This window comes from Zophobas morio, unplaced genomic scaffold (assembly GCF_036711695.1).
Source record: "Zophobas morio isolate AGI-343-1 ecotype UQ-CSIRO unplaced genomic scaffold, CSIRO_AGI_Zmor_V1 ptg000016l, whole genome shotgun sequence".
In the NCBI taxonomy this organism is placed as follows: domain Eukaryota; kingdom Metazoa; phylum Arthropoda; class Insecta; order Coleoptera; family Tenebrionidae; genus Zophobas; species Zophobas morio.
In genome coordinates, this window is record NW_026972121.1 from 1,669,497 (window position 1) to 1,683,564 (window position 14,068).

General features: G+C 33.6%; 1 protein-coding gene across 1 annotated transcript in view; it reads right to left on the reverse strand.

Moving 5' to 3' along the window:
- Positions 1-14,068, reverse strand: part of LOC135129517 (uncharacterized protein) — a 98,819-nt gene that overhangs the window by 77,545 nt on the left and 7,206 nt on the right. The window contains exon 2 of the mRNA XM_064056682.1: positions 5,729-5,905. Within this exon, the coding sequence (XP_063912752.1) occupies positions 5,729-5,905 (177 nt within the window). The remainder of the gene's footprint in view (positions 1-5,728; positions 5,906-14,068) is intronic.

Below are 14,068 nucleotides of genomic sequence, written 5' to 3' on the forward strand. Positions count from 1 at the left end.
TCGTTTCTTCAATTTTTTTCATTACAATTTTTCTACTTATGAATTTAAAACGTTTCAATTTTTCCATTTTTTGAAAAGAATTTTTAAATTTTTAAACTCGTTTGAGTTTTCGGTTTTTCAATTTTTGTTCCTTCAATTTTTAGATTTTTCAGTTTTCAAATTTTCAGGTTTTTGTTTGTTGAATTCTTCAAATTGCAATTTTTCTAATTTTTTGAAATTCATTTTTTTTAGTTTTTTAACAATTAAATTTTTTATTTTTTTATTTTTCTTTTATTTAACTTTTCGATTTGCAATTTTTCAATAGATATTTCAATTTTAAATTTTTTGGTTTTTCAACCTTTGAATTTTTTTATTTACTTTTTATTTCTAGAATTTTTAAATTTTTCAATTTTTTGTTTCGATTAGCAATTTTTCTAGTTTTCAATTTAAAATTTGTTGATTTTTCGGTTCCCAATTTTTTCATTTTCAGTTTTTTTCATTCTTTTTATTTATTTCATTAAAATTTTTCTACTTTTGAATTTAAAATGTTTCAATTTTTCCACTTTTCGAATTGAATTTTTAAATTTTTAAACTCGTTTTTTGAGTTTTCGGTTTTTCAATTTTTGTTCCTCCAATTTTTAGATTTTTCAGTTTTCAAATTTTCAGGTTTTTGTTTTTTCAGTTCTTGGATTTTTCAATTTTCCGAATTTTTTGTTCCTTGAATTCTTCAAATTGCACTTTTTCTAATTTTCATATTCATTTTTATTTAGTTTAAAATAAAAAAAAAAATTTTTAATTTTTTAATTTTTCTTTTATTTAACTTCGCGATTTTCAATTTTTCAGTTTTTTGTTTCGATTAGCAATTTTTCTAGTCTTCAATTTAAAATTTCTTAATTTTTCGTCTCAATTTTTCGAGTTTCAAGTTTAAATTTTCCAATTTTTCGATTTTTCAATTTTTTTATTCTTTTGATTTTTTATTTTTATTGTCCAATTTCCCATATTTACATTTTTCGGTCTTCAATTTTTCGTTTCCCCAATTTTTCGATTTTTCAATATTTTTTATCACAATTTTCCTACTTCTGAATTTAAAATTATTTTTCGAAAAGAATTTTTCAATTTTTAAACTTCGTTTTTTTGAGTTTTCGATTTTTCAATTTTTACATTTTTCGTTTTTCCAATTTTCCAAATTTTTTGTTTCTTGAATTCGTCAAATTGCAATTTTTCTAATTTTCAGTTTTTTTTTTAGTTTTTTAACATTTAAATTTTTGATTTTTTAATTTTTCTTTTATTTAACTTTTCGATTTGTAATTTTTCAATTTGTAGATTTTCAGTTTTCAAATTTTCAGGTTTTTGTTTCTTCAGTTCTTCGATTTTTCAATTTTCCGAATTTTTTGTTTCTTGAATTCTTCAAATTGCAATTTTTCTAATTTTCAAATTCATTTTTATTTAGTTTTTTAACATTTAAGTTTTTTATTTTTTTATTTTTCTTTTATTTAACTTTGCGATTTTCAATTTTTCAATTTTTTGTTTCAATTAGCAATTTTTCTAGTTTTCAATTTAAAATTTGTTGATTTTTCGGTTCCCAATTTTTCCATTTTCAGTTTTTTTTTTTATTTATTTCATTAAAATTTTTCTACTTTTCAATTTAAAATTTTTTGGTTTTTCAACCTTTAAATTTTTCGATTTTTCAGTACTTTTCATCCCAATTTTCCTACTTGTGAATTTAAAACGCTTCAACTTTTTATTTTTCGAAAAGAATTTTTCAATTTTTAAACTTCGTTTTTTGGAGTTTTCGATTTTTCAATTTTTAGGTTTTTCGTTTTTCCAATTTTCCAAATTTTTTGTTTCTTGAATTCGTGAAATTGCAATTTTTCTAATTTTCAGTTTTTTTTTAGTTTTTTAACATTTAAATTTTTGATTTTTTAATTTTTCTTTTATTTAACTTTTCGATTTGTAATTTTTCAAGATTTCAATTTTAAATTGTTTTGTTTTTCAACCTTTGAATTTTTTAATTTATTTACTTTTTGTTTCTACAAATTTTTAATTCTTCTATTTTTCGATTTTTCAGTTTTTTTTGTTTGGATTGGCATTTTTTCTAGTAATTTTTTGTTTTTTTGATTTTTTCATTAACATTTTTCTTCTTTTGAATTTAAAACGTTTCAATTTTTTAAGTTTTCGTTTTTTAGTTTTCGATTTTTCATTTTTTGTTTCTTCAGTTTTTAGATTTTTCATTTTTCAAATTTTCAGGTTTTTGTTTCTTCAATTTTTCGATTTTTAAGAATTTCAATTTTTTATTTTTAATTTTTGTCTTTACAAATTTTGGATTCGTCAAATTTTCTAGTTTTCAATTTAAATTTTTTAGTTTCGTAACTTTTAAATTTTTGATTTTTTAATTTTCGTTTTGCAATTTTTCAAGATTTCAACTTTAAATTTTTGACTTTTCAATCTTTGAAATTTTTCATTCATTTACTTTTTGTTTCTTCAATTTTTGAATTCTTCAAATTCTCGATTTTTCAGTTTTTTGTTTCGACTTGCAATGTTTCTAATTTTCAATTTAAAATTTTTTGGTTCTTCGTTTCTCAAGGTTCAGATCTTTCAATTTTTCGAACTTTCAGGTTTTTGTTTCAATTTTTCGAGTTTTCAAGTTTAAATTTTCCAATTTTTTATTTTTTTGATTTTTGATTATTTTTGTTCAATTTGAAATGTTTTTTTTTTATTTTCGGATAATCCTTTTCGATTTTTGGGTTTCTCGGTTGTTAATTTTTCGATTTTTCAATATTTCGTTTCCTTAATTTTTTTCATTACAATTTTTCCACTTTTGATATTAAAGCGTTTCAATTTTCCCATTTTAAAAATGAATTTTTCAATTTTATAACTTTTCGTTTCTTTAGCTTTCGATTTTTCAGTTGCTCGATTTTTAAATTTTCGTTTCTTCGGTTTTTCATTTTATAATTTTCAGGTTTTTGTCTCTTCAATTTATCAATTTTTAGAATTTTTCTTTTTTTTATTTTTAATGTTTGTTTTTACAAATTTCAAATTTTTCGATTTTTTAACTTCTGGTTTCTTGAGTTTTCGATTTTTAAATTTTCAATTTTCCGATTTTGTTTTTTTTCATTTTCCAATTTTCCAATTATGTATCCCAGTTTTCTGTTTTTTGATTTTTATTACGTGATTTTTCGAAATTACGATTTTTTGTTGTACTCACATTTAAAATTGTTCAAATTTTAGATTATACAATTTTTCGACTTTGCAGTTTTTAGATATTTTAGTTTTCGTTTTTTTTCAGTGTTTTCATTTTTAATTTTTTGGATTTTTTATTTTGAAAATTAAAAAATCAAGAAACCAAGTTGAACAATTAAAGAAACGAAAAATCTAAAAACCTAGCAATTAAAATCAAAAAGTAAAATATCGAAAAGAATCATCATCACAATTAAGATAGGGCGGGTGGGCGGGGCTTACAGTTTTTTTTCTTAATATAGGTAGTCTTCTTTTTACAACAAGTAATTTAGAGAAAAATGTAGGAAATATGGATTTTGGAATTACGCCCCGCCCCTCAGTCTGACAACGAATGAAAAATTCATCAGAATTGAGATCGGAGGGTGAAGGTGGGACTTAATCTGTGGCTTTCTGTGTTATTTAATGCACGTAGTTTTTACATAGGTTAAGGACATGTTTCACACAGTTTCTTGTAGTACAATAAAGATTTTGCAATTAAGCTCCGCCCCCTTGGCTCACGACAAATAAAAAAATCATCACAATTGAGAAAGGGCGGGTGGGCGGGGCTCACTTTTTACCTTTGTTTTTAATATACGTAATCTTTTTCTCACAACAAGAGTCAAGGTCAAGTTCAAAATACATTTATTGGTTACATTTTGTGAATATTTTTGCAAACCTCGGCTCAGCCTCAGGCTTCTCAATTTTCGTCCGAACAATAAATCAATCTGGAATTCCACACATATTTTTTTCCAACACCAGTTGAAATATTTTTTGCTAGCGGCATGTGCGCGTTTTGTTTTTGTTGTTGAACCGCAATTACCTCGAGTACAATAAAATTCTTTATTCCACTCGTTACCTTGCGGAATATCCTTTTAAAACGCTACGTTCATAGAAAATATGTGCAAGCTAACCTTAGCGACCCCAATTACGTCATAAACTGGAAGTTGTATGAAAGTTAAATCTAAAGACTATAACCTGAATTGCGATGGTCGAATTTTTTTTGTTTATGTATTCCCATTTAATATTCATTATGCAAATATTTTAGGCAAAATTTAAATTCGATACTGTTACTTGTTGGACGTTCATGAGCTCGTTTTGCGATTTCTTATCGAAAATTTGTTTTATTAGCGCTTTGGAAAAAATTTGAAAGTCAAGGTGAAATAAATAACAATTGTATCTAATTCCATATACGCACTAATTAAATTTAAATTTGGACGCGGTGCGCAACTGACACGTGTGCGCAGTGGTCAGAACAATTCGCACAATTTTTTGAATGATTAGCCTCATTAGCAACCCGAACACTAACAAGGTACTCAGAAATTATCGCTCAAAAATTCCGAAAGTGAGAAAATATATCTTTACCAAATTACCACTTTTTTGTTGCACACATGTCATTTCGTGTCTAATCTAGCGGACGTTGCGCAACGATCCTGGGAACTTTTCTCATAAACTTAGACTTAATTAGTCGCAATAAAAGCAACAATTTAATTTAATGAAGAAATAATCTCCACGATCGTCTCGTATCCAAAATAATATCGTTGCAATACAACGTAACACTTTAAGCCTAGTGGGAACGAACTAATGACTGCGTGACTCCACTACAAAATCTGCAACAATTAAAAAAACACGTAGGTCGACCAAATTCAATTAAATGAAACGTAAACTTAATCCCGTTAAACATCGGTTTAAATGTTTGCGGTTCGCTGAACGACTTTGTATTAAATCATAAATGCGGGATTTAACGTCGGTATTCGTTTGGAAACAAAGTGGATTAGGTAAATGACGGATCGATGGGTTTGGTCTAATTGCGCTTAGGGGAGACCGCTCCAAGGCGAACTCGGAACGCGGAGGCTGGCGCCATCTGTGTGCATCACGACTGACTGAGTGCAGAAATCTGTACCCCCATACGTACTTATAAATAATATACAAATGAGCAAATATTGACTGGCTTTTATGGAGAGACCGCTTGCGATTAACAACTCAATTTGGCGGGTTTGCATAAGTCGTTAGTTTAATTATTGATATTAGCAACGAATGGCTTTTTCCCACAATCAACCTTGCGAGAGTGAACAATGGACGATGAGTGAAAGAACAATCGGAATTAAATGATACGGTCATAATGGGTGTCGTGGAATGACTTGCATGAGGGATTGACACCTTTCGGTGTTTCGTAACTCTTCAAATTAAGAGTTTCTCGTTTGGTGCATGGATACATGTCGAGAATTACATTATTCCGTTGCGACATGGACGCAGAAGTGAAACTGCAATGCTCGATCTGGAATGAAGAAAGTCCAACAAAACGAAAAATATTTCTTCGAAATCGTTTTTGGAAGAGGCGCGAATTTCAATTATCGCCGGTCGTTGGCGAAAGATGTGGTCGTAGAGTTGCCCAATCACGATCTAATTGGAAAATGAAACTTTTACGGCGTTGCATAATTGCACTTTTTCGGTCGCTCGAACAATTGCGACACAAAGGAAGTGTTTTCCGGTGCGCACGCACAACTGACTCGGATTTTTTATGATCGGTACTCACTCGTGGCGTCCATGCAAATGACCGAGTCCGTCTCTGAGTCGGTCGCCAGCCACCCTAAAGGCGAACCTCTCATGTCCGAAACGTCGCTGTCGGAACGCAAGTCGTCGGAAGTCTCTTCGTGGATGGTCTCGAGGTACAGGCAGGGGGCGGAAGTTCCGTGGAGAAAGTACTCGGCGTCTGGGAAAAAAAGCGATTTAGTAAATCGTTGATCAAAATTTTTTACTCTCGGCTTCGGCTCGCGTTCAGTGAGAATCTCTTTTTGTTGATTTATTCCGAAAACAATTGGTGCAAAGTTACTCGCTGTGCTCGCATTTTTACTTCTGTTTTTCCACTTTATTCTCAGAAGTGTGCGGGAAAGAATCTCAGCGAAGTTGTTAGGGTTCTCTTGGAAGAATAAATCTCTAGACTTTAAAAGGATAGAATATATTTAGGATCAGGAAGATAGAAGGCGAAGAATAGAGGACAGAGAACGGATAATAGAAGACTGGCAATAGAGAAGTGAGAGTAGAAGATAGAGAACAGAGAATAGGTAACAAAGAACAGATGATTGAGGACACAACAGAATATGAGACAAAGAACACGCTAGAAAACAGGGAAATGACGACAGAAGAAAGAGAATAAAGAAAAGAGGAAATAGAACAGACAATGGAAGCTAGGGAACAGCGGATAAGGGACAGAGAATAGAAGATAAAGATATGGCCACCGAACAGGATAGTGGGCAAAGAACAGGGTGGAAGACAGAACAAAGCATAGAGAACACAGAATAGAAGACAAAGAATAGCGGATAGAAGGAAGATGGTAGAAGACAAGGAATAGGGGACAGAGAACGAAAAATGGAAATCGGGTAACTTTGATAGAAAACAGAAAGGGGAGAATAAAAGATAAAGAAGAGAGAAGAGAAATAGATAACAGAGGATAAACGACACAGAACAGAGGAACGAAGTTAAAGAACAGAGAATAGGGGATACAAAACAGGAAAGAGGTCAAAGAACAGCTTAGAAAACAAAGGTTATAAGACAGAACAGGATAGTGAAGAGAGAGAACAGAGGATAGAGAACACAGATTAGAGGACAGAGAACGAAGAATGGAAGACGGGTAACTCTGACAGAGAACAGAAAGGAGACAACAGAAGATAAAGAGCACAGTACAGAGAAAGGAAGATAAACGAACAGAGAATAGGAAAACATAACACAGGATAGGGGACACAAAACCAGAAAGAAGTCAAAGAATTAGTTAGAAAACGTAGGATAGAGGACATAGAACAGGATAGTGAACAGAAAAAGAAAGGAGAATAGAGCATAAAGAATATAGGATAGAGAAAAGAAGGTAGTTGACAGAGAATAGAAGATAAAAAACAGAGTATGATGGACACAGAACAGGGGATAGAGGACATAGAACAAGGTAGACGAGAAAAAACAGGTTAGAAAACAAAGGACAGAGGACATAGAACAGGATAGTGGGCAGAAAACAGGGTGGAAGACAGGTAACTATGTTACTGTTACCCTCATAGAGAACAGATAGGATAGAATAGAAAATACAAAAGATATAAGACGAATAGATAATTGAGGATAAAAGAAATAGCACAGAGGAAAAAAGATAAAGAACAGAGAATAGAAAAAAAAGAAAAGTGAATAGACAACAAAGGACAAGATAGAAGACACAAAAGAGAGAATAGAAGATAAAGAAGACAAAATAGAGGATTGAGAACAGAGAATGGACATCAGGGAACAGAGGTTAAACGACTAAAGTAAAAGGATTAAGAACAGACGAAAGTGGACAGATAACAGAAAATGGAAGACAGGAAATAGCGGATAAGGGACAGACAAAAGACAATAGATAACAGAGTTTGGAGGACTTATAACAGAGGATAGAGAACAGAAGGTAGAGGACACAACAAGATAGAGGACCGAGAAGAAAGAATAGAAGATAAAGGACAGAACAGAATAGACGACGAAAAATAGGTTAGAAAACAGGACAGAGGACATAGAACAGGATGGTGAACAGAGAACAGAAAGGAGACTAGAGCATAAAGAATATAGGATACAGAAAAGAAGATAGTTGACCGAGAAGAGAGAATTGAAGATAAAAAACAGAGTATGATGGACACAGAACAGGGGATAGAAGACAGAACAAGATAGATGAGGAAAAACAGATTAGAAAACAAAGGGCAGAGGACATAGAACAGGATAGTGGGCAGAGAACAGGGTGGAAGACAGAGAATAGAGAAAACCGAATAGAAGATACAGTTACCCTGATAGAGAACAGATAGGAGAGAATAGAAAATACGAAAGATAGAAGACAAATAGATAATTGAGGATAAAAGAAATAGAACAGAGGAAAGAAGATAAAGAATAGAATAGAAGAAAAAGAAAAGTGAATAGACAACAGAGGACAGGATAGAGAACACAAAAGAGAGAATAGAAGGTAAAGAAGAGAAAATAGAGGATTGAGAACAGAGAATGGACATCAGGAACAGAGGTTAAACGCCTAAAGAAAAAGGACAAAGAACAGACGAAAGAGGACAGATAACAGAAAATTGAAGACAGGAAACAGCGGATAAGGGACAGAGAAAAGACAATAGATAACAGAATTTGAAGGACTTATAACAGAGGACAAAGAACAGAAGGTAGAGGACACAACAAGATTGAGGACCGAGAAGAAAGAATAGAAGATAAAGGACAGAACAGAATAGACGACGAAGAATAGGTTAGAAAACAGAGGACAGAGGACACAGAACAGGAGCGTCGGGCAGAGAACAGGGTGGAAGACATAGAACAGAGGATAGAGAACACAGAATAGAAGACACAGAACAGCGGACAGAAAACAGAAGATAGGAGACAAGGAATAGAAGACATAGAACTAAGAATGGGAGACAGGTAACTTTGTTACTGTTACTCTCATAGGGAACAAAAAGGAGAGAATAGAAGATACAGAAGACAGAAGAGTAATAAATAACAGTGGATAAAGGACACAGAACAGAGAATATAGGACACCTAACACGGCACAGAAGACACAAAACAGGAAAGAGGTCAAAGAACAGGTTAGAAAACAAAGGACATAGAACGGGACGGAGGATAGACAACAGAAGAGAAAGAAGAGTGAATAGACAGCAGGGAACAAGATTGAGGACACAAAAGAGAGAATAGAAGATAAAGAACAGAAAATAGAGGATAGGGGAAAAACAGAGGAACGAAGATAGATAACAGAAAATGGAAGACAGGAAACAGCGAATACAGGACAGAGAAGACAGAATAGAACATAAACAGCAGAGTTTGGGGGATAGAGTACACAGAACAGAATAGACGACGAAGAACAGGTTAGAAATCATAGGAACAGCGGATATAAGCCAAGGAATAGAGCCCAGAGAATGAAGAATGAAGGACAGGTAACTCTGTCACTGTTACTCTGATGGAGAACAGAAGGAAGAGAATAGAAGATAAAGAAGATAGAAGAAAAATGGATAACAGAGGATAAAAGACACAGAACATAGAAATAAAGATCAAGAACAGAGAATTGAAGACACGTAACACGTGATAAAGGACACAAAACAGGAAAGAGGTCAAAGTACATGTTAGAAAACAAGGAATAGAGGACATTGAGGAGGATAGTGAACGGAGAAGGGGACGGAAGACAGAGAATAGAAGACAGAGAGTAGCTGACAGACGACCGACCACAAAAGGATGAGAATAGAGGACAGAAAAAAAAGAATAGAAGACAGAGAAGAGTGAATAGATAACAAAGGGCGGAATAGACGATATAAAAGAGAGAATAGAAGATAAAGAACAGGTGTGGAGGACACAGAACAGCGGATAGAGGACAAAGAATAGAGAATAGAAAACAGGGAACAGCGGACAGAAGATAGAACATAGAGAATAGCGGAGACAAAACAGAGAATGGAAGACAGGCAATAGAGGATAGAGATCAGAGAAGAGGGAATAAAAGATAGAGGACAGAGAACAATAGATAGAGGAGGGAATAGAAAATAGAGAAGAAAATAGAGAGCAGAGGATAGACGACAAAGAATAGAGGAAAGAGGACAGAGAACAAAAAATGGAAGACAACATAAATAACACAGTTTGGAGGACACTTAACAGAGGATAGTGGACATAGAACAGAAAGGAAAATAGTGAATAAAGAGTAGAGGACAGAGAACAGAAGATAGGGGACACGACCAAATAGTGGACCGAGAAGAGAATAGAAGATATAGAACAGAGTATGACAGTGGACAAAGAACGGGATAGTGGGCAGAGGACAGGGTAGAAGATGAAAAACAGGGGATAGAGATCACAGAACAGTGTATAGAAGACAGAAGATAGGAGACAAGGAATAGAGGACAGAAAATGAAGAATGGAAGACAGGTAACTCTGTCACTGTTACTTTGATGGAGAACAGAAGGGAGAGAATAGAAGATAAAGAAGAGAGAAGAGAAATAGATAACAGAGGATAAAAGACACAGAACATAGAAACAAAGATCAAGAACAGAGAATAGAGGACACATAACACATGATGAAGGACACAAAACAGGAAAGAGGTCAAAGTACATGTTAGAAAACAAGGAATAGAGGATAAATAGAAGTAAAGAACAGGTGTGAAGGACACAGAACAGAGGATAGAGGACAAGGAATAGGGAATAGAAAACAGGGAACAGCGGACAGAAGATAGAACATAGAGAATAGCGGAGACAAAACAGAATGGGGTAATAGAAGATAGAGATCAGAGAAGAGAGAATAAAAGAAGAGGACATTGAGCAGGATAGTGAACGGAGACGGGGACCGAAGACAGAGAACAGAGAATAAAAGACAGAGAGTAGCTGATAGACGACAGACCACAGGAGGAGAATAGAGGACAGAGAAAAGAGAATAGAAGATAAAGAACAGGTGTGGAGGACACAGAACAGAGGATAGAGGACAAAGAATAGAGGAAAGAGGACAGAGAACAGAAAGTGGAAGACAACATAAATAACACAGTTTGGAGGACAGTGGACATGGAACAGGAAGGAAAATAGAGAATAAAGAGCAGAGGACAGAGAACAGAAGATAGGGGACACGACCAAATAGTGGACCGAGAAGAGAGAATAGAAGATAAAAAACAGAGTATGACGGTCATAAAACAGGGCATAGAGGACACAGAACAGGATAGACGGCAAAGAACAGTGGACAAAGAACGGGATAGTGGGCAGAGAATAGGGTGGAAGATGAAGAACAGGGGATAGAAGACATAAGATACAGTTGAGAGAAGGACACAGAACAGAGAAACGAAGATAAGGAACAGAGATTAGGGGACACAACACCGAATAGAGATCAAAGCACAGGATGGTGAACAGAGAACAGGACGGAGGACAGAGAACAGAGGACAGGGAATAGCTGATGAAACAGGATAGGGGTCAGAGAAAAAAATAGAAGTTAGGGAGGAGTCAATAGATAACAGAAGTCAGGATAAAGAACAGATATGGAAGATACAGAATAAAGGATATAGGACAAAGAACAGAGAACAGAAAACGGGGAATGGTGGATAGAAGACAGAAGATAGAACATATGTAGAGAAGAGCGAAGAGAAAACAGAGAATGGAAGACAGATAACAGGACAGAATTACGAAAAGAGAGAATAGAAAAAAGAACAGAGAACAGACGACACGAGAAAGACGACAAAGAACAGAGGAAAGGGGACAGAATGGAGGATGGAAGAGAGATAATAAAGAATAGAGGCAGTGAAAAGAGAATAGAAGATAAAGAACAGCGAATAGACGAGAGGGAACAGATCATAGAGAACAAAAAATTTAAGATAGAGAACACAGAACGGAGGATATAGGACACAGAATAGAGTCAGAAAATAGGATAGAAAAGAAACAATATAGGACAAAGAACAGAGAACTGATACATCGTGGATTTTTACGCAATTTTTCAAAAATTCAATTTTTTCAATACTCCCCCTTATGAAATTCTCAACCCCCGTTTGAGTACCTTCGAAAGTTACCGAAAGACATTTTTTTTTCTAGATTGTGACCTCTAGAAGTTGTTTTGATTTTCATTTTTTCGAAAATTCCTACCATTTTCCAGAATCGCCAAAGGAAATTTTTAAAATATAATTGTGAAATAAACCGAATATTGCGAAAACCTTAGCCCGGAAACATAAACATCTGTATTTTGAGGATCAGCTCGTTAAGATCTATAGACATCTCAGAGCTTTTTGTGGATTTTTAGGCAAATTTTTCCAATATCTCAATTTTTCATTTTTCTCCCCTACCACTTTCGAAAAGTAGCTAAAGGGATTTTGTAGATTGTGACCGCCAGAAGTTGTTTTAGACTTTTTTTTGACGAATAACTTTTTTTTTCGAAAATTTATAAGTCCAAGGTGAAAAATAAGGGCGGACTAATAAACCACAACTACAAGCATGTCAGTTTTGAAAATTTAAGCAAGATTTAGACACCTGCGACTGCATCTACAATCCAATCTCGATGAAAGTGCATACGAACGAGCAACCGAATGCCGGATATTAAACCTGCATTCTTGCCACAGATTTGAAGAATGTGATAACTGTAATTTCGTCAGCCGCTTTTCAGGATGTAGAGATTTCAAACTGGCTTCAACGTACGTAATTTAATTACGTCCCCACCCAATTATCTGTCACACTTGAATAACCAAATCAATAGCGAACAAATACCCTTGGAATGCAAATATATTGGAATGCAAAGGGTTTCCTTAAGTCGGTAATTTTCTTATTAAAATGTAATGAGCAGCATTCCGCGAGTCAGGATGGGCCGTAAATACCACTTGCATGCTGTACATAGAAATATCATTACTGACTCACCCTGAAAAGTGATAAAAAACATTTCAAATACTCGTTGCAAAGCTTTCGAACGTGTTATTGTGATGGTCTGTGGATTTTCTCTCGTACGTAGTACTTTCTCGCGTTGATGGTGAAGATAACGATTGCGTGAAGAAAATCCGCGAAACGGGTCATTAACAATCGAATTCTTCTTCCTTCCGACAATAAAACTACTAAACGAGACAATAGCATCTGGATGTTCGTTTTTCTTCAAAACTAGGCGGTATGTGAAACCGTTTTCGTTGTAACCGGCACCCATGTGGGACACTTCTATAATTATATGCTAATGCGACGTCTTGCGACAAATTTTTGGAATCTGGTACACTATGAAACGGCAAGAGAAAGGTGAAAGGATCGCTACAGGATGAACATTTTTGTTAAACACAATACCACGTATTCAAGGTTGTTATTAGTGAAGATATTGGGGAAAGAACAAAAGGTTGCGGTTCTCCAATGACGTGCGACCTTGTCTTTCTTAATAATAATAATAGTAGTAGTGTCAGAACAGTGTCGATTTTGTTTCTGATTTTAAGTAGGTTGGCTTGAATAAATTTGTCTGACGTGTTTAGGTTTGTTTAATTAAGTGCAGTAAAAAAACGAAATGGCGGAAAAAAACGAATTAAAATAAACATTATGACATAATAAAATAAATAAATATTTATGTGGGAGAGAGGATGGCGTAATGGTTAAGCGAAAATCATCGAAACGAAATTAAATTAAGTAAGAGTGAATTGTTTGTTTACGTGGGAATGTGAGGCGGTTTTATGAAACTTAAATCGCGGTTGGAAGTGATTTACATAGCGCGGATGGGTCGTAAAAGGATGGAAAAAATAAACAAACAAGATTAGTATTAATGACTGGCTAAAACAACAATGATCTACAAAGAGTACACAAAAAAGTTGAAGGTCCGGACTAGCTTGAATCATTAAAAAAAACAAGGAACATTTTATTTCGATGTTTAAAGAGATAATCGAGACGAAACATTTATAAAAACAATAGTGAAAGTTGCGGCTTTCTAGATTTGTAGTTGTCAAATTGCAGGTGAGATATCTGCACTTGACGTCATGTCGAGAATCGACCGACTCGGGATGTGATGGGTTGCTAATTTGAGAGGATTCCAAAAATTTTGTAAGTTTATTATAAAAAATTTTCATCTAATTCCGAATCTGTAGCTACTTTGTCTGTATCTAAATCTAAAAATTGGCAATCGAAACATTAAAGAAACAAAAAATGGAAAAATAAAATAAAAAAATCTAAAAATTTCAAATAGAAAGAAAGTTTTAAATCGATAAACTGAAGAAGCGAAAAATTGAAAAATCTAGGAACTGAAAAATTAAAAAACTGCAAATCGAAAAATTGGCAAATTGCAAATTAAAACTAGACTAGAACGAAAAATGAAAAAATAGAGGAACTCAAAAATCAAGAAATAAAAAAAAAACGAGAATATCTAAAAATCGAAGAAATGAAAAATTGAAAACCAACTAACTCAATGATTAAAAAATTGAAAAATCGAA